The sequence below is a fragment of the Salminus brasiliensis genome, chromosome 21 (assembly GCF_030463535.1).
Source record: "Salminus brasiliensis chromosome 21, fSalBra1.hap2, whole genome shotgun sequence".
In the NCBI taxonomy this organism is placed as follows: domain Eukaryota; kingdom Metazoa; phylum Chordata; class Actinopteri; order Characiformes; family Bryconidae; genus Salminus; species Salminus brasiliensis.
Genome location: NC_132898.1, coordinates 2,291,390 through 2,313,284, shown reverse-complemented (window position 1 = coordinate 2,313,284; position 21,895 = coordinate 2,291,390). Strand labels below are relative to the sequence as shown.

At 41.4% G+C, this 21,895-nt stretch overlaps 1 protein-coding gene across 1 annotated transcript in view; it reads right to left on the bottom strand.

The window, feature by feature from the left end:
• Positions 1–2,452: 2,452 nt before the first annotated feature.
• The window catches only part of pparg (peroxisome proliferator-activated receptor gamma), a 51,534-nt gene continuing 32,091 nt past the window's right edge, over positions 2,453–21,895 (bottom strand). The window contains exons 4-7 of the mRNA XM_072666502.1: positions 19,765–19,903; positions 12,579–12,778; positions 5,221–5,677; positions 2,453–3,422 (exon numbers count right to left, since the gene is read on the bottom strand). Of these exons, the coding sequence (XP_072522603.1) occupies positions 3,175–3,422; positions 5,221–5,677; positions 12,579–12,778; positions 19,765–19,903 (1,044 nt within the window). The 3' untranslated portion in view covers positions 2,453–3,174. The remainder of the gene's footprint in view (positions 3,423–5,220; positions 5,678–12,578; positions 12,779–19,764; positions 19,904–21,895) is intronic.

Below are 21,895 nucleotides of genomic sequence, written 5' to 3'. Positions count from 1 at the left end.
CTTTTCTCAAAAAAACATTCTTAAAGGTTCCTCAGAGCACCTTAAAAGGTTCCTCCACAGTATAGAAGGTTTGTAGAAGAACATTTATATGTGGCTCAATATATTATCGTGTGGCCACTGAAAACTTCATTTGTGGCCACCAGAAGCTTAATTTATGGCCTCAATATATTAACTTGTGCGCTTGGTATATAGTTTACACTGCATATTTCGAATCCTCCATTGGTACGCTCATCGTTCTGGACTGAGTATGTTACAGCTTCCTGTTAATTATTCCAATTATAACCATGTAAATTTGACCTTCTGAATTGTATAGTTTGATAAAAGGTAATTCCACCAATATATGTTTACTAAATAGACAAAAGTATTGGGACACCTCCACATTACACCTACAGCAGCCCTGCTGCCCATAGGCTGTATTAATATAGAGCCGGTCCCCCTTTGCCCTCAGCTCTACCAGCAGCAGCAGCAGGTCTGGAGCTCAGTTGGAAGCTTTTCTGCACTCTGCTCTGAGCTCAGCACTCTGGCTGTGGCTGAGCTGCTCTCTGTGAGCTGTTCCTCCTAAACTCTTCCACTGTTCAATAATAACACCACTCACAGCTGATGGAGGAAGATCTAGGAGGGAGGAAATTTCACCAGCTGACTTGTAGTTGTTGGTGCAGCGGTGTCTCCTATTGCATACAGAACCACGCTGGAGTTCAGTGAGCTCTTCAGAACCTCCCGTTCTCTCACTGATGTGTGGAAGAAAGACAGACTGCAGGGCTAGAGGCTGTGGTTTAAACAATGGGACTGAATGAAACACGTGAATTCAGTGATTAGAGGTGTGTCCTCTTATAGTGTATATATATATATATATACTTGTTGCTGTGAAGTTGCTGGGTTGCAGATATGCACTGTGGTTGTGAAATGTCCTGTAATAACTTGCTGCCAGTTAATTACTCTTACAGTGTGAGCTGGGCAGTAGCTGCTCCTATGTATATTTTTAAAAAGTCCAAAAGGAGCGCTTCAAAAATGTTGCTTTATGCTCTGTAAATAATCTCCAACTTTCACTGGCAGACAATAACCCCCCCCCCCCCTCTGTTATATTTCACAGTCGTACTGTATTACCCCGTGTGGCCATTGTGTTTAGAAATCAATAAAACAATTTTCGCAGAGCCTCCGCTAGGTGCCAAAAAACGTCCTTGTCCGTCTTGCAGCTGGAAATGATATCTTAAGAGCAGGAGATATGTATCAACCGCCGGGAACAGCAGGCTTCAGATTTTGCAATCACAACAGGGTGTGTTTCCAAGAGACACGCAATAAAGGCGGTGATGTAATGCCTGTGAAACGGCTTTGCGTGCAATGGGACTGAATGTACCTTTCCAGGGCTGGCTGGCGTTTTCCCTAGGAAGCTGCTGAAGACAACGTGGGAAGGGGGGCCTACACTACTGATAGGTGCTTCAAATGGTTGTTTGAGGGAACCACTCTGTGGTGGAGGTTTCTACACACCAGGGTTCATACACATTAACCAATCTCATGTTCAAGTTTCTGGTGGCCACACGATAATATGTTGAGGCCACATATAACATTTCGAGAGGCCAAGAGATAACATATCAAGGCCACAAATGATGTTTCTGGTGGCCACACGATAATATATTGAGGCCACATATAAATTAATATTCTATTAATACGCTTTTATTGCTGCATCTGCAGCTCCTTTCACATGAGAAACCAGGTTTCTCCTCCACATCTGAAGGTGTTTAAATGGTTTTATACTGGAAACATGATGGTGGTGTTTTGTGTTTCACTGGTCTAGCGTAAGTGCATGAAACTCCTTGAGGAACCTTTGGAGGTTCTTCAGTTTAAAACTACAGAGGAACCTTCAAAGAACCCTTTTCTCAAAAAAAACTTTCTTAAAGGTTCCTCAAAGCACCTTAAGAGGTTCCTCCACAGTATAGAAGGTTTGCAGAAGAAAGTTTATATGTGGCCTCAATATATTATCAAGTTCAAGGACTTGAAACGAAAAATTCCAGGACCAAAAATGTCCCTGTAATGAGTTTACGGGGATGTTTGGTCCAGGCTAGCAGCTGAAAGACTGTCCAGGCTAGCTAGTTAACAATGTAACCCATGACAAAATGATGCTACTATAAAAGTTTGAGTTATATATTACTATACAAAACGATGACAGGAGCTCATTACAACAACATTTTCCATGACTTTTACGTACTTTTCTCAATTTAGTTATTTTTTTTTAAGGATTATTCGGTATTATGTTTATTTTCCATGACTTCCAGGACCCGTACGAACCCCGACACACTCACATTTACAAACATGGCTCTCAAACATGGAAACCAAAGTGGTTCTTTAATGGTTTCACGCAAAGAACCATTTAAAGAACCCTTATTTTAAAGAGTGACAGGAGATAAGCGACTCATCGGTGAGCGACGAGTCTCACAACATCGGTCAAAGACGAGCGTATCTTGAAAATATTTATTTACATTTTATTAACCAATTTGCAAAGTAAAACAACTATGACCAAACCCCCGGCAGAGGCGCCATTAAAATCTGTTTATCATATTTACAGACATTTTATAAAGGTGTTTTAGGATCAAAAATTAAAGCTCTGAAATATAATAGAATTCTGTTTTTTTTGTTTTTTTTTTTGAGAACAATGAAAATTGCAACAACAAAAAAAAGACATTCTCTTATGTACAAAGATAACACTTATTTTTACCTATTTAGCAAAGATTGTAAAACAGTTTTAGATGATCTGGGATTACATCTTCATCATTAACAATATTAAAAATAATCTCTTTATCAACATTTGTAAAAAGGCACCTGCTGCAAACAGTGATCTGAAGGAAGCTGCTCTGGAATTCCCTCTTCACCTGTCCGGGGGATTCCTGGCAGCTTCCTGTTAAACATGTGTGCGTTTGTGCTGGTATCTGCTCTTCCATCACCGCAGGGTCCCGTGCTTTGAGAGGTCACTGCCCATTCACTGTCTAACTGCGTACGCTCTCGCTGCCAAACGCTGGATGACACTAAGTCCTTCTCTCGCTGTCAGTGGAGGCTCAGTTCCTTCACCGAAAGAGAATACACACGCACACACACACACACACACTCACACACACATACAACCCAAACAAACCCTCAACTCCACAGCCCTAAAACCAACGCACAGGCAGCCAAAACCACAGCCTAGTACAAGTCCTTCATGATCTCTTGCAGGAGCGGGTGTAAACACATGTCTATCTCCGACTCCTTCATCAGCTGCATCACCTGGACATGGTGGGCCACCAGCTGCCGCAGGTCCGTCATCTTCTGCAGCACCTTGGCGAAGAGGTGGTGGGAGTCGGGGTGGTTCATCTTCAGGTGGAGCTCCATGGAGTGGAGGACGTTCTCCTGCAGTACTTCAATGGGCTTCACGTTCAGCAGGCCTGGGCGATCTACGGGAATCGGCAGAGGAAGAGTTGGCAGAAGTCAAACAGATGGGAAACAGATGGGTCAGCCATAACATTAAAACCACTCAGAGCTGAAGTGAACAACGCTGATGATCTGGTTCCAGTGGCTCCTGTCGAGGGGCGGATCTACGTATTAGGCAGCGAGTGAACAGTCAGCTCACCTCAAAGGTGATGGAGGCGTGCAATCCAATCAGGCAGTGGTCAGTACCTAGCAAAAGTGCTTCAAGGAAGGACAAGCGAACCAGTGAGCCCGGCCCATGGACGCAAAAAACGGTGGTGGCTCAGCGGAGTTAGAGCTCCGGGCTATTGATCACAGGGTTGTGGGTTCGATACCCGGGCTTGGCAAGCTGCCACTGTTAGGCCCTTGAGCAAGACCCTTCACCCTCTCTCTGCTCCTCGGACGCTGGAGTTGGCTGCCCACCGCTCTGGGTGTGTGTGTGTGTGATCACTGCCCCTAGTTCACTAGTGTGTGGGTGTGTGTTCACTACCACAAATGGGTCAAATGTGGAGGGCACATTTCTCAGTACAGTGACAGATACGTGCACCTGATGCTTGTGGAGGTCCCATCTCTCAACTTACAGGACTTACAGGGACTTACTGCTGCTAGTGCCAGTCTTGGTGCCACCTTCGATGGGGATGAGTTTTGGTTGTTGGTCCGATATTAGGGGTGATTTGTGTCCTGTAACTTTCCATTTGGGGTGTTTTCCATTTCCATTACAGGTACAGTTCAAATCTACAGAAGTAAACTGTGGTCACCAAGGCTCAAGTGACAAAACCGTAGCACTGCTAAGACCCCGATCAAGCAACATGCCTCGTGCTTTGTTCCTAGTGGACGATCCCAGGCAGGTTTTTTTATTTTTATTTGCTTAACCGCTTCCCCTGGAACAAACCATCGAACCAATCAAAGTTCAAGGGTAAGGTGTTATTAAATGATCACAAACTGGCGACCAATAAATCTAGGCGATAACCACATAGCTAGCTGTTCTGAGGACGTCCTTTTAACGATGAGGCAACAGCCCGTATTGATGATAACGTCGGATCAATGTTCAGAATCGGCTGAAAATCGGGATGCGACACAAATCTGGGTGAACTCACTTTGCCAGGGTCGAGTGAAGCCTGCCCTATATGAGCCATGAGTCATACTCTTGTGGTGGAGCTCGAGAAGAGCTTGAGGTAGATGCTATCAGCGGCTAAATCAGTAATAGTGCTTCTCTCAAAACGTTTTGAAACCTTTACAATCCTTAGTCAGAGCTTTGTTAAATATATATATGTGTGTGTGTGTGTTTGTGTGTGTGTGTGTTTGGGAGGAGGGGCCTCATTTGAGCGTTTTAAAGCACACTGTCAACACTTCTTGTGACAGCTGGCTTGGTGCTGATCACATGGCTGACCAGAAGGCTGACACTCAGTAGGAAAAGAAATCAGCATGTTTGGCCAGTTCAGGCCGTCATGCGCCTTCTCGTCTTTGCCACCGTGTGACTTCCAGCTGCTACGAGCATTAGGTAATGCTGGATCCAGCATCAGCTGTACATAAGTGTGCACTACTGCTGATTTTAGTGTGAGTCAGGAAAAGGAAACACATGTGTGAGTGTGGTTGGCATGGCTTTGTATGTGTCAAAAGTTTGGAGTCACTTTTTAAGAAGCGTTTTCAGTATTTGAGACAATCTGGCGGCACTACGAAGATTTCTGGACTGAAAGGTCCGGCCGCCGCTCGATACCGCATACTGCATTGACCCTCAGGGCAGTCTCTCGGCTACCTCCGTAACGAGACCCCATGTGACCTCACCTCCGCTGAGGATGATGACGGCCAGGAAAAGCGCCATGTCGCTGTCGTCCAGCTCCAGCATGTTGAATTTGACGGAGAACTCGAACTTGGGCTCCATGATCTCGCCGAAGGGCTTGCGCAGGCTCTTGATGAACTCGCGGGTCATGAAGATCTGGCCGTAGGAGATCAGCGTGCCGTCCTTGTTCATGAGCGGGGACATCATGATGATGAGCACCTCGATCATGCCGTACTTCAGCAGCGTCACCTGGTCGTTCAGGTCCAGGTTCACAAAGCCCGGGATGCTCTTGGCGAACTCGGTGACCTCGCTGACCGCCTCGGCCGAGCGCGACTGGCAGCTGTTGAAGAAGCGCATTTCCAGCTCGCCCTGCAGCTCCGACTGCTCCTGCCGGGGAATCTGCTGGAAGTTGATGAACTGCTCCCCCTCTGCCAGGGACTTCTTGTCATGGATGACAAAGGGCTGGGGGGGGGGGGATGGGGGAAAAGAAAGTGTTAGGGACTCGTTAGGCTCGTTTAGGAGGTATTCAGCAGGAACTATGACACTAATGTAGCTTCATCATCACACACCCACCTCAGACTGTATCATGCTGTTCGGTAATCTCTAACAGACTTACTTTTGTGGTTTCTGACACTGTATGACTCACTGTTATCTATAAACACCGACTGAAGTACGGACTAAATGAAGGTTTCAGAATAGCTGCTGCTACTGTTTTTAGCTCTGATATCATACATATCACAGATATGTCAGAAACCGCATAAGCAACTCTATTTAACATGACTTAGCAACTGTATGTGGTTTGAGGCAAGATTCAATGGTTTAGGAGTACCTGGTGGCTAAAAGCTTTTTGTATTACTTGTTCACAGACATATGCTGATATTCAAAAACAACATTTCCCACAATATTTGTTTAGATTTAGTCTTCTAAGACAGCTTGTTTTTATTTTAGCGCAAAGTAACGGGGTTGTAAATGGGCATTTAAAAGCCAAAACTGCTGAAAGAAATTTAAAAAATGTAGATTTGCTTAGTTCAGTTGGAGTTATGCTACACTACAGGCCTCACATGACCTCAGGAAAGATGTTATTTTAGTTTAACTACAGTTTTTAATCATAAAAAATGTATATTTTTGTTGTTTTTTGTCAAAACAGTGATATTAAGTCCTTTCTGACCTTTCTATTCTGATTGGCTGTGCCGAACTGTTCCTCATTTATAAAGAAGTCCAAGCTAAAACATATCCTACATCATGGTTCACAATTTCACATCACTGTTTCCAACCTCCAACCTCCCTCAGTTAGAAATAAACAGGCTGTTTTTGGTACTGTACCTTTAAGACTGCTTTACGTACATGAGCTCTGTTCTGATTGGACGCCCAGTATTGCGCTTTGCCTAAACTTCAGTGTAAATGGACAGAGCTAAGCTGGTGTAGACTGTTTTTAGTGACAAAAAACTTGACAAAACTGCCTGTTTATTTTAAAATGACTAAAAATTTGACTTTCCACAATATAGAAACTTTAAATTTGCAAAATTTTCTTCCAGCTATTTTGTCAAAGCAGTGATATTAAGTCTTTTTTTCACATCATCTACCAAACTGTGGGAAACTGCAACCTAAAATTAAAGCAGTCGTCATTATTTATATAAAAGGAGTTGTAAATGATGTGTGGGACTCTAGACAAATCTTCCCTGGGTGTTTATTCTTATATTGAGACAGAAAACACATCGCAATTATCTAAAATCCCGAGGTGACATATTTCATCCCACAGCCACCTCTGGATGGGCTGTGCTGTATAAGCCCCTGCAGGAGTGGACGAGGAGTGGACGAGGAGTGGACTGAATTAGGAATTGTCCTAAAAAAAGATTAATGGATTTATGCTGGAGCCAGTTACAATACAAGCCATTTTTTGGACGGAGAACTTGACCGAGCCGAGCCTACTGTTTGGAAATACATTGGCAAGAACATGTTCTGGCATTACAGCAAGACTTGTCTATATTTTCCCTCCTTAGCTTTATAGCTTTACAGTTCTGCTGCCGGGGCCTTCATAAATATTTCCGCATTCTCGGGGCAACCAGATGTTCGGTATCATTCGGCCCGTATCTCAGTTCACGCTAGTCAAAACAGCCGTCCAGCAGCCTTGGTAATATCTCTTTCCAGAGACGGATGAAGCAATATTTTTATTCTGCATTTCTGCCGTACGCTCAAACGTACTGCTGTGTACTGTTTTTAGTCAGATTGCCATAAAGGGAAAAGCAGGAAAGAGAATTTCTATAATAATATTGTTCGAAAAGAGTGAAAGACACTCACACAAAGTGACTCAAGAGTTATGAAACACTCATAAAATTTGATAAATCATAATTTCATAGACCTCATAAATCCCTTATATTTAAAAACAGGCTGTTTTCCGTACTGTGCCTTTAAGACTGATATATGTTAATGACCTCTGTTGAGATTGGCGGTTGGTTTCCTAAAATAATAATTCGTCTTAACATGACAAAACCTCTCAGATATGATTATTTTTTTTGTTACTGTGCCTTCAAGACTGATCTATGTTAATAACCTCTGTTCTGATTGGCTGCCACAGATAGGGCCTCATTCAAAAAGCAGTCCAGGCTGAAACACTGTATAACTTCAGTATAAACATACAAAATTTACATTTAGCAGAATATGGGGTGTTTAAATTGGATAAGACGCTTAAAAGGTTTTATAAAATATAATAAATTATGGATAGGGCCTAAATGAAAAAGCAGTCCAGGCTGAAACACTGTATAACCGGGCTAAACTGCTAAATAGGTAGATATGTAAATGAGTTAGTTTTAGTGACAAAATCCATCACAAAACTGTCCGGAGTTGCAATTTTTTATTTACAAAAATAATAGAAAATTTAGATTTTGCAAAAAGACATTTCAATTAGACTGGGATTCATAACATTTGTATAAAACTTTTTATATAATAATAATAATTTATCCTAACATGCCAAAACCTCTCCTTATCAGTCAGATTAAATTTTTATTTGTTACTGTGCCTTTAAGACTGATCTATGTTAATAACTGATTCTGATTGGCTGCCCTGTGTATAGGGTACACGGACAGGGCTGAACAGCTGTAGGCAGTTACTGTACTGTTAGAGAAGTATATCTAATCTTATATGTAAGCCAATCAGAACAGAGGTTATTAACTTATATCAGTCTTAAAGGCACAGTAATAAAAAAATAAAATTCTGATTGATAAAGAGACGTTTTGGCATGTTGGGACGACTTATTATTGTGTAAAACATTTAATATAAATTTTATTAAAACCTTTTAAGTGTCTTGTCCAATTGAAATGTCCCATATTTTTCTAAATCAAAATGTTCATTATTTTTGTAAATAATAAATTGCAACACCAGACAGTTTGGTGGTAATTTTTGTGACTAAAACCAACTCATTTGCATATCTACCTATTCAGCCTACAGCAGTTTAGCCCTGTTATACAGTGTTTCAGCCTGGGCTGCTTTTGAATGAGGTCCTATCCATGTCTCATCCAATTTAAACACCTCATATTCTGCTAAATCTAAATGGTCATTATAAATTTTTTTTATTTATTTTAATTAAAAAAATTGCAACAGTAGAGAGTTTTGTGATGCTTTTTTATATTTATATATCTACATATTCAGCCTACTGCAGTTTAGCCCTGTCCGTTAACATTATTAACGGTCCAGTGTTGCAGCCTGGACTTCTTTTTTAATGAGGCCCTATTCATGGCAGCCAATCAGAACAAAGGCCACTAACATATATCCTATAGGCTGTTTTTGTTACTGTACTGTAAGAGCGGTATATGTAAATAAGCTCTGTTCTGACTGGCTGTGCCGTATCGGCCCTCGTTTAAAACCCTAACCTGGGACACTAGTTTAAAATGTCGCTAACGACTTCAGGAAGTTTACCACAACTGGTTTGCTGACCCTTTATCAGTTTTATGACGAATCTGACCAAAATACGTTAGCATTGTTAGCTAAATAAAAGGTGGATGTATTATTATATCTATATATATGTTTTTTTTTTTATATTTATATGGTGAAATTTTAAACTAGCGTCCAGTCATCAGAATGTTTAACTGTAGCCTGGTCAACCGGGCCATGGCGCCATTCCCAGCTCCGACCTCCGAGGCTCCAAGCTAGAGGCTAACCTATTAGCTCTGCATACTGTATTAGCTCGTGGCTAGCATGTTAGCTCACATGCATATGTCACCCTTCACAGCCAGTCAGTGGAGTTAGAAAAGCTGTGAAATGGTTCAGTGCTGTGGTTGCTAAACTCAGATGATATTTCCTGTTTTTGTTTTTTTTTATTATTTTTCCTCTGACCACATCTGATTTTGTTAGATTGCAAAGCACAGCTTTTGTTTAGGGTTTCGGAGCTGCTAGGAAACCAGTCTGAATGGAGGCTAAACCCTGCTGCACCGCTCTCGAGTCTCCACCACTGCACTTTTACAACGGTCAGCGCTCAGATAACCTGAGGCCTTATCAGAAAAGGTACTGCACTGAGCAGCCACGGCCTCGCATCCAGCCCAGTCATTCGGTTTTGGGAATTGTTAAACCCACAGTAATCCTATAATTGTGTAATTACATGAAACAGTTGAGCGAAATGACAGGAAAATCCCTCCATGTCTTAAAGGTTTGTGGGTCTAAGGTTTCACACCATCACAGTTCAGGTATCCTTGTCATTTGATTGCTTATGGAACTGATAGCGCCATCAAAATTCATGTTATTTCTTCTTTCTTCTTTCTTCTCTGTCTCTGTTCTTTATTAAGTAATAATTATGTAAAGCTGCTTTGTGACGACAACAGTTGTAAAAAGCGCTATACAAATAAATTTGACTTGACTTGACTTGATCAAAATAGGGCAGGGGTTCAGCTGAGTTTAGGCCTGCACGCAGTCAGAAGACCAGCATGAGTTAGAAACCTGAATTTCAGCCTTTCATCTGCCCAAAGCATCCTGTTCTAGACGCTTCTGCAAATGCTCTGATAACTGGTGCACATCACAGTCGACACACCTGCGATACCTGCAGCTGAAACCTTCTTACCACAGTGAACACGAGTACTGAGCTACAGCTGTCCAGGTAATCCACCGGACCCCGGGGCTGCAGACATGTTACTGGAAGACACCATACACTATATATATATACTGTATGTCCAAATATTTGTGGACACCCTCTCTGTTGATTGTACTCAGCTACTTTGAGTTGCACCCATTGCTGACACAGATGTGCAAAGGCACACACACAGCTTGTCTAGTGTCTGTAGAGAAGAATACTGTCAATAGAATAGGACTCTCTGGAGCAGATAAACCTGCTGACCCTATTGGCACCATGCTGCCTAATGCCAGGCGTGGGCTAGTAGAGGGGTGTAAAGCCCCCCAGGATTGAGCTGTAGAGCAATGGAAGAACTGTGTTCTCTGGAATGATGATGATTGGTTCTCCGCCCAGAACTTTTAGGATGAGATGGGGTGGGGTGGTGTGGTAATCATCCAAAATCTTGACTCACTACAGCTTTTGTTGCTGAATGCAATCAAATCTTCACAGCAATGCTTCTCCAAAAGACTGCGGTGGCATTTAGCCCTACTTATTTTTAGCTGACACACAGGGTTGAGTTTTTTTTAGCATAGATTTAGCAACTACACCAAATGTGGTTACGTCGTATCCACGCTAGAGACATTAGATGTTCACCTGATTTAATCAGTAATTATGGGAAATTATTAGTAATATATTATTATTGCTATTAATTATTTATGTTTTTGTTGGTGTATTAATTAGTGCAGTAATAGTGAGTCTATTTTTAGATAGGTGTCAAATCAGAAAACACTAGATGGAAAAAAAAACACTAGTTTAAACCTTCAGAGAGGATGAAGATGGTGCTAAGATTTCGTTTCACACTATTTGTGAGAGACGAGGTTCTGTTAGCCCGGCAAAAACATCGCACCAGGACGCCTGCAGGGCCTGCTGAGCTTGAGCCCATATTTTAAAAAACTTGCTGCAGATGAGACTTTCAACTCACCTGTGGTTTCCAAATTTCACACTGGAGCAAAATAATGAGGTCTGGAAATCTGATCACTGACATAGGGCTTAATTAGAGTAATTAGACATTTTGTGCAATTTTCACAAGAACTGACAGAACCAAGGAATTAGTTTTTAAACGACTAATATTAAGATTTTGTGTTTAAGCCGCTTTTTAAATCAGACAAATTAGAAATATATTAGATTAGTATTTCTAGTTAAGGATCGTTTTGATTTATTTTAGACTATGGTGATGTTTTATACAGGCACGTCCCGAAGATCTACCACACATGCCGGATATTCTCATCACTGCGACCTCTTATTAAATGATCGTTTAGCCTCAACTTTCAGTTCGCTGGATTATTTTTGTCTTTCTTTATATTTGTCTGTATTTATTTAATTAGTGGTAGAACGATACCACCTATTCATGCCTGCTACTGATACTGATACTGACAGCAATCCGATACCAGGCCAATTTTGCGTGATTTTATAATAGTTATAATAGTACGGCTAAAAAATTTAAAGAATTTATAAGAGACATTCACACATGCTGTGTGATTTTAAGGAGATTCTCGACTACTTAAATACGTCTGAATTTGAGTTTGATATAAATGTGAGCAGAATTTAGATATTTGTTCAAATTTGGCCATGTTTTGGTCATACATTTACTCCACGCCTGCAGTTGGCGCTGTTGCCTGTAAAGACTATAGAAGCATGGTTAGATTGGGTCAGTGTTGCTGCTTGTTATAGTAACTCTATAAGGTATATAGAGTTACTATATATGTATACTATATATTTAAGTTATACTGATCCTCAGCTATGAAGCCTAGGACACCAGGCATTTACGCGGTAGTTATGGAGAGGGTAATGGATCGGATTATAGTATTATTATTATTGGATTTTTATTTCTTCTGATAACCGATCCAGTGAGTTTGGTCAGTATTGGACCGGTCCTGATACTGAGCATCAGATCGGGGTACCCCTAATTTTCATTAACAAGTTTTGGTGCAATTTACGTTCCAATGTTTCTGTTTAATTTGTCTTAGTAGCTGCTGAAGTTACGCTGTTCTAACTGAGAGGAAGTTAAAAATGGAGCACCCAAAGATCATTTAACTGTATCATTATTAAATTCATCATTTAATTATTATTTTTTTGTTTTATAGTAACTTGTTGCAGTTCTTGCTATTTTTTGTTGACTGTTCTCTTGGTAATCTACACATGAATAACCTGCCTAAACACATCCTAAATAAATAAATAAATAAATAAAATGTAGAAATGTTTGTGAGCTCATTCATTACATAACTATGCAAACTACACCGCCAAAAGACCCCATCCAACTCTACTCACTGCGTTGTCGCTGGTCTTCCCTGAGAGGATGGCCCTAGCCTTGGCTTTGGTGAGGGGGAAGTTCTTGAGATAGGACTCGTAGAGATGCTTGGCGAGGACCCTCAGGTCGGCCGCCTCGGGGTGGATGTGGTCCATGTCAGAGGAGAACTCGGCCAAGAGCTTCTCCTTCTCTGCCTGGGGCATGCGGCCAAAGCGAATGGCTGGGAAAAAAGCGAAGAGGCCAAAAACATTGAAAACCCCCCACGAAAATCCCAAAACCCAACATGTTCACGGTCACTACTATCATGCTCACTCTGGGGATCAGTGGGTGGGATGTGAAAAAACAGGGAGTTTGTTTTTTTTTAAGAGCGTGGGCATGCTGACGGATGTCACTGTGACCCGAGTCTGGATCCAGATAAATTCATCTCCAACTGTTGAGAAATCTCCTCTTTTCAATTGAACATGGATTGCTAGTTCTGAACCACCACGGAGACCACCACAGAGACCACCACAGAGACCACCAGAGAGACGATTCTGATTATTCATCCAGGTGATCACACCTGGTGAATTCATTTCATCCAGGTAAGAATCACACAAAAGCAGATTTAGTTTCCTACTGGGCTGAACTGCATAGTCATGAGATTACGCAAGGAAGACTCCACTGCAGTGAGAACATGCTGTTTGACTACCTTCTGACTCACTGTCAGGTGGACCGAGTTCATCCAGCCTCTAATTGAGCGGACCTGCCGACGCAATACTGCGCTAATCTCTCCCTTAACACTGAAACTCGTACAACTCAGTAGGCCAGGCGCCAGCTGGACATTTCGTTCAAAGCAGAAGGTTAGAAGTATACGGACGTTTCACTGTGAAAGAAAAACTACAAGACTAGACTACACTAGGTCACACTGGCATCTGAAACAGGTAGTCAGGTGATCGGCAGGTGATTCTCCCTTTGGGCACGGCCGATATGAGCATTCCAGTTCACTGATAGTCATTTTTATGTTGACCAATATACTTTTATATTCATAATTGAGTCTGATATTCACATCTGCCTTACTGATAGATATGACTGGCAGTTCTCCATGGTCACGTTTCCTATATTCCAACATACTGAGCCTTAATATGAATAATATACGCTCTTATTCAAGGATTCAAACTCACCTTGTTTCAACAACAGGGCAATAATTGGTTCTATAATAAAAATTGGTTTTATAATAATTGGTTTTTCAGAAGGCCTAATATTCCCATTCCTATCCTACACCTGGTTTTCTAATCTGTCCCTCATTAAAGTAGATCAGGTGGACCGTCCAGCACATCCATACAGTGTCTGGAGTTCACAGAGACGATCAGTACCCACACCTCTGTTCTCCTAACTGTGTTCTTCTAACCAACACCTCAATAACTTTATACACTTTATATTTAACCCAAATAAAAATAATAATGTTATATAGAGTTAACTACATGTAGACACTCTCACTGACCACTGACTTTATGTTCATTTGGGTTTATTCTAATGTTATATAGAGCTAATTACAGGTAGACACTCTCACTGACCGCTGACTTTATGTTTATTTGGGTTTATTCTAATGTTATATAGAGTTAATTACAGGTAGATACTCTCACTGACCACTGACTTTATGTTTATTTGGGTTTATTCTAATGTTATATAGAGCTAATTACAGGTAGATACTCTCACTGACCACTGACTTTGTGTTTATTTGGGTTTATTCTAATGTTATATAGAGTTAATTACAGGTAGATACTCTCACTGACCACTGACTTTACGTTTATTTGGGTTTATTCTAATGTTATATAGAGTTAATTACAGGTAGACACTCTCACTGACCACTGACTTTGTGTATGTTAAATAGAGTTTTTAGAGTATAGAATTTGTTTTTCTAAATGGTTTTTATTCTTTGTATATATTGTTGCTATTTTGTGATTCTTTTTTGTGATATTATTTCAGTATATAGCTCTTGTTTTAAAGTTGCTTTTCTTAAATTAAACAAACCTAATAATTATATGCATTTTTATAGCAATATGTATTGTATTCTTGTTGGAAAAAAATCCAGCACATCCAACAATAAAAGCAGAAACGGCTTCTTTTACACAGTAATAGAAACACAGATGCTCTTTAATTTCAATGCTCTTCAATGCTGATTCAATTCACTGGGACAAATGTATATATGTAGATCACACACTACCTCGGGGGGCATGTCTGACATATGAAGCTGATCATTCTGATTATTACATTATAATTCATAATAATATCAGGGCTCTTTTAAAAACAAATCTGATTACATGTACGAACACGGCCGGTGCACGCAAGTGTTAAAAGCCTGTAATTTGGGTTCTCTCCCACACTCAATCCTGAGTATTTGACTAGGGGGCAGGAAAATGTCTGAAAAGATGACGTGTGAGGCGTCGAGCCCACAGTGCCTTTGAGCCGAGGCGACAGCGAAACTTCTCTACCCTTTTTTTCCCCCCTGATGGAAGAGAAGGGAAGGGAAGTCAACGCCGTTTTTCTCGCATGTGCCTCGACTTGTTGCAAAACCGTTTTGATTAATAGAGGCCCATCATATCCATCACACCTTTTGTAAACCCTTCGCGCGCCGCCCCGCCTCGCTCCTACTGTACACCTTGGCTGGGAGCCAGGAGCAGTGACATGGCGCATTTGTGGCTGCCGGCTCTGCGCCTTCATGAATCATTGATAAAAAAGAAAGCCGGCTTAAGCCTGACGAGATTTCACCCAACCAGCGTGAGCCCTGCGTGACGGCAAGGCGAGAGAGGAGGGAAAACAAAGGCAGCCAATAGGAGGCCGGCGGGGCTGATAACCCCGACAAACCCTGTTGACCCTGCCTCTCGGAGAACAACACCTGCCATCCACTGCTAGAGTGCTGGAGACAACCCCAGCATGGCGTAACTCAAGATGCCTGAAGAGTGGTGTGGTTCTGCCTGAGGGTTAAAAAAAAAACAGTACCCACAGTGGCACGTATCACGTTCCTCATGCGAACAAACATGTGGGATGACTTGTACGTTTACTGTAAGGCGGCGTTTCTCTTACTGCTCCTCAAAGCTCTCTGGATTGGCCACATTTTTACTCACTCGCAGCTTGAAGGGCCTGAGCAAAAATGTGGAGGCCTGAGAACTGGTAGGAGAACCTCTGCCTTACAGTGAATGAACATGTTCGCTCGCATGAGTAGCACTGCTGTGACTGGTGGTGTCATTAAAGGGGCAGTTTATCCAATACCCATGTTCGATAAGCCTCACTGCTTACCTTGAATGCAGTCGATCAGCTTTGTTGACAAAGTTTCCACTTTTCGGCTTTGTACTGAAGCATTTTACAGGAATATGTATTGCATTCTGACCATGTGTGCATTCTCGCTTGGAAAAAATCCAGTGCATCCAACAATAAAGGCAGCAGTAGCTTCTTTTACACACTGATAGAAACACGGTAGCTCACAGGAAGCTGTGTGATGATGCAGTCACCTAATTGATGGGGTGGGATATAAACTTTCATTACTTGTTAGCTACATTAACTTTGTAGCTTCAGTCCAGCTGAAGAAGAAAACATGTCTTGGCTGATCAGCCACATTCGAGGGGAAGGGGAAGGAATGGTTCTACTTCGTTAACTGTATGTATTTTTCAATCCTGATGAAAGGACAGGGCTACTAATGCTTATTTATATCATATTGTTTGTAATCCTCGTTTACATTTGGGAATATATATACTATATATCCTATTAGCTTAGATCTATCTATCTGTCTGTCTGTCTATCCATCTGTCTGTCTGTCTGTCTATCTATCTATCTATCTATCTATCTATCTAACTGTCTGTCTATATATCTGTCTGTCTGTCTATCCATCTGTCTGTCTGTCTATCTATCTATCTATCTATCTATCTAACTGTCTGTCTATATATCTGTCTGTCTGTCTATCCATCTGTCTGTCTATCTATCTATCTATCTATCTATCTATCTATCTATCTATCTATCTATCTGTCTGTCTATATATCTGTCTATATATCTATCCATCTGTCTGTCTGTATGTCTATCTATCTATCTATCTATCTATCTATCTATCTACCTATCTAACTGTCTGTCTATCTATCTGTCTATATATCTGTCTGTCTGTCTATCCAGCTGTCTGTCTGTATGTCTATCTATCTATAGATATGTCTATCTGTCTGTATGTCCATCTATCTGTCTATCTATCTAACTGTCTGTCTGACTGTCTTTCTATCTGTATGTATGTCTATCTATCTATCTATCTATCTGTCTATCTATCTATCTATCTATCTATCTGTATGTATGTCTATCTATGTATCTATGTATCTATATATCTGTCTATCTATCTGTCTGTCTGGGTGTGTCTGTCTGTCTATCTATCTATCTGTCTGTCTATGTATCTATCTATCTATCTATCTATCTATCTATCTATCTATCTATCTATCTATCTGTCTGTCTGGGTGTGTCTGTCTGTCTGCCTGTCTATCTATCTGCCTGTCTATCTATCTATCCAACTACCTGTCTGTCTCTCTGTCTGTAAAGTAAAAAGTTATTTACTACTTAACTGCAATTCATTCAAATTTACAGCAACTGCCATGAGGTAAAATACCTAAAGAAATGAAGTACACTGATAGTTCTGAAGGTCTAAAGGGAAATGTAAGAAGTGCAAAGTGTAACTGAGTAAAAGTACAACTACTCCATTTCAGTAATCCTCAAGTAAAGCTTCTAAACTAGTATTTAAGTACGAAACACAATTACAGTACAAATACAGTATTCCACTCCTACCTTCTAGACTTTGGAAAGTTATTCTAACCCCCAGACATAGAGAGGCGGCTTTAATAGGGCCGGTTTATTACAGTAATTAGAATATCAGTTCATCATTCAGAGATTAATGACAGTACAGGTGCAGGTACAGGTATTGTAACCAGCTACTTAATTGTCTTTTGGCATCATGTGGGGATTTTGGAACCTGCCCAGCGACAGCATCACAGCTTCTACATACCAAAAGTGCTTAACGTGGTGCTGCAGTGACTGCTGGGTCAGCAGAGTTCACCAGGCTGCGAGACATCCTGGGTGAATTGAAAGGGGAATTCCACTGATTTTACAAAATCCTTTTTTCATGCACAGTTCCATCACTTGCACGTACAAAAAGGCGTTCAGAGAGGTTTGGTGTGAAGCGGGTTGGTTCTGGAGATAAACGTAAAATCTAAATATAGCTCCTATTTCTGTACAGCGGTGGCGAGTGGAATCAGACGTCACCATGACTTCAGCACAAATACATCCACTTTATTTACTTTTCAAACCCACCTCCTCGTGTCTTCTGAGTTGTTAATGTTGATGATGGTAAAATAGTGGTCATCTAAAAATTGTCTGCTTTCTGTTGGGACGATTTGATCATACATGTGTCTTCAGTAGGGCTGGGCGATATGGTAAAAATATTATATCACGGTATTTAAACACATCATGATACATGTTACCATGCTTACCTTGGTCGATCGGCTTTCTTGACAAAGTTACCACCTTTCGGTTTTGTACTGAAGTCATTAGATGTTTAATGTTCTTCGTAATTTAATAAAACTGATAATAATGTGCATTTTTACAGCAATATGTATTGCATTCTGACCATGTAAAAAATCCAGCGCATCCAACAATAAAGGCAGCAGTAGCTTCTTTTACACACTGATAGAAACACGGTGTGTGATGATGTAGGCATGCAGTTATCACCTAATTGATGGGGTGGGATATAAACTTTCATTACTTGTTAGCTACATTAACTTTGTAGCTTCAGTCCAGCTGAAGAAGAAAACATGTCTTGGCTGATCAGCCACATTCGAGGGGAAGGGGAAGGAATGGTTCTACTTCGTTAACTGTATGTATTTTTCAATCCTGATGAAAGGACAGGGCTACTAATGCTTATTTATATCATATTGTTTGTAATCCTCGTTTACATTTGGGAATATATATACTATATATCCTATTAGCTTAGATCTATCTATCTGATCATGATACATGTAATTACAGACTAAAATCATCAGTATCAGATTCTTACAAACTACTATTCAGATCCTCTCCTGTACTGAATACAGTGATTTATACTCAACATCTGCTGCTCTTCATCTCATTAACCCAGTCTAATTACACTGTCAGTAATGAAACCTGCAGCTGATCAGTGTTTATTAAGCACTAACAGTCTCCTTCATATCACGAAACGCAAAAAAATATTGTCATATTTCCCAGCTCTAGCCTCCAGTATGATTTCTTTTTATTAAAAAACTCCGGTAGAACAGTGTCTTGGCCATCATGCAGTGTCTTCATCACCATTAGAGGTCTTCATCAACCATTAGTGGTTGGTGTGGCACAACAGATAAAACCACTGGCAGCTAATGAGCTATTACACCATGTGGGAGACCAGGGTTCGTTTCCCAGTCTGGGTGACTATCCTGTGCTACACCAATAAGAGTCCCTGGGCAAGACTCCTAACACTACATTGGCCCACCTCTGTAATACGAGTCACCTTGTAAGTCGCTCTGGATAAGAGCGTCAGCTAAATGCCTTAAATGTAAATGTAAATGAAGAACTTTCTGTGAGGAGCTTTTATTAGAGCTTCAGACGTCTGCTCCCATGCCTCCTGTGAACAGCTCTGACTGGATCAGGTTATCTAGAACCGAGCATATTCAGAACCTATCACTAAATGAGAGAGTATCGCACTACAGCAATTAAGCGGTGCATAGTTTGGTAAATAGCTGATGGCGGTTTTGCTGGAAAAATTAATGAAGCCATGACCGTGCTGAGACAGGCTTTGTTTTGAGGTTGCAGGGGGTGCGAATGTGGGTGTTACGTTTCAAGGGAAGTTGATTCTCAGTCATGTGGCTGTGCACATTTCAGCGCTCTGCACATTCTGACAGCAATGCCACATACGATGCAGGTGGAGACCACAAAGAGGAAACAACAAAAGCAAGCAGGCCAAGACGCTGCAGCCTCAATGGTACCGCCATATGAAGAGTATCTACTACCCAGAGCAGCTTAACCAGCAGCAGGTTTCACTTAAACAGCAGGGCCTTTCCCAGGCTCCACTTTAAAGGGACAGACCAGACCAGAAAAAAAAAAGAAAAAAAAGACAATGGTAGCACAAACTAGCAGCACGCGGAAGTCGGCAGTGATCCGTTTATCACTGGTCTGCAGTCTGAAGTTGCTACTCACCGTTGTGTGACATGCCCACCATCAGGCACTTCTGGAAGCGGCAGTACTGGCACTTGTTGCGGCTCTTCTTGTGGATGCGGCAGTGGAGGTCGCAGTGGTCGTAGACTAGCTTTAGGCGAATCGTTCGGCGGAAGAATCCCTGAGAAAAAAGAGGAGATGTTTGGGTGGAAATTTCATGAACAACAACAACAAAAAAATGTCACAATAAAAGATAATTCCACCAAATTTCCAAATTCTCTGCAAAATTGAATGGTTACAATGTATGCAAATGTATGCACAATATGTCCAGACTTTTTTCTGTCCTGCATCGAAGTGGTGGAACAAACTTCCTCTGGGTGTCTGAACAGCAGAGTCCAACACTCGCTGTCTTCAAACCCAGACTGAGTACTCAGGCGAAGAGAAGAGTATTATGGTTTCCATATTGACTTGTGTTTAGTAGAGTCCAAGATTAGAGGATCTTTAAAAGTTTTAGTCTAGTCAAACTAGCTGAGGTTATTCTTAAATAAACAGTGAAACTCTTGTGTTAGTCGCTCTGGATAAGAGCTAAATGCTGTAAATGTAAATTATATTTTTGACGGTCTTAAAAAAATGACATTACAATTTGCCCTGGCACGAGGGGTTAGGGTATATGTTGGCGATATCTCCAAACGAGGCGGTACTTTAAAATGACGGCGTGTCTGATGTGTCTGCATGGATTTATGTTCTGTGTCTATCTAAAGCATGGCCAAATAAGCTCATTCTCCCATGTGCATTTCAGAGAGCCACAGGTTGGGGGCCCTCTGGGTGCTCACTGACAATAGCGACGTGCTAAGCTGGATTAAAAGGCAGAGCAAGCAAACATGGATGAGCTGTTCCTCAGCCTTTCAGCTCTGCTCCACCACACATTTCCTTAAACCTCAGCGTTCACACCACACGCTGCACCCGTGAGGCCATCAGCATTGTGAAGGACCCCACTCATCCGTCACATGGACTTTTTTCACTGAAGGTACAGGAGCATCCGTGCCTTCACTGCACGGTTCTGCAACAGCTTTTTCCCACAAGCAGACTTCTGAACTCACTGAGACTGTGACTATGACAATAAAAGCCTCTTGACTTGACTTGCTGCTCGTCATCTAAGATGCCTGCAAGATGCAGAAGCAGCTATTCTGCTGCTGTCTTGATGCTTATTTGGTCTGCAACCATGATAATAATAGAGGTCTGATTGGTCAGCTGGTCCGGTTAGGAAATATACGCAGTGTCAGAGTCATAATCAGAATATATTCTGAGTTCGTTTTTCAAAACGTCAAAAGTTCGTAAAAATCTAAAAGAGCCTTAAAAGGCCTTAAAGAGTAGTTCCATGCATTTTTTCTAATATCCAAATATGCATTATCACCATACAGACTCTTGAGTGAGTAATTCCTCACTGCCAGCTTATCGTAGATTAAAAGATTTTAAGCTAGCAATCGTAACAGCTGTGGATTCACGTGTACATCTGCATCTGCAGTATATATGTATATATGTAGACCCCAGACCCTCGCCTACAATATATATAGACCCCAGCCTTTGACAGGTGCCCCCGGAAACCAGATCATCAGTGTTTTTTTTATTTTTTACGTAATTCACGTTAAGCTAGCAATCATTACAGCTGTGGATTCACGTGTACATCTGCATCTGCACTGCCAGCGCTCTGAAGCCAAACTACTTGTGACTCACGAGACCAGAACAGATCAGATCAGATTTGTTAATAATAGCAGACTCTTCAGCTCAACACCTTCAACACATTCAGCAGTTCCTCTAAAGTATCAGTCGAGAACAGCGGCAGCAAGACTAAAAACGAGAACCAAGATTTATATCAGAACCCTGCCACTCGCTCGCGCCTGCCAAACTATCATTTTGCATATGGTTTGAGCCCACAAGCCGAGCTTAGCACCCAGCGCTCATTCGGTTACAACACCTAAGTGAACTGCAAAGTCATTATTCACCCAAAGATAACCCAAGACCTCACGATAGACGAGGCTTATCTATATAATACACCATTAAGACACAACAGCGTTGCCTAGACTGGACTTTGGCCAGAAGGTTGATCCTAATAGAGGTTCTATTTCTTCTCAACCTGGAGTCTTCAGGAAACCGGACAGCAGCCTGGCCAGCA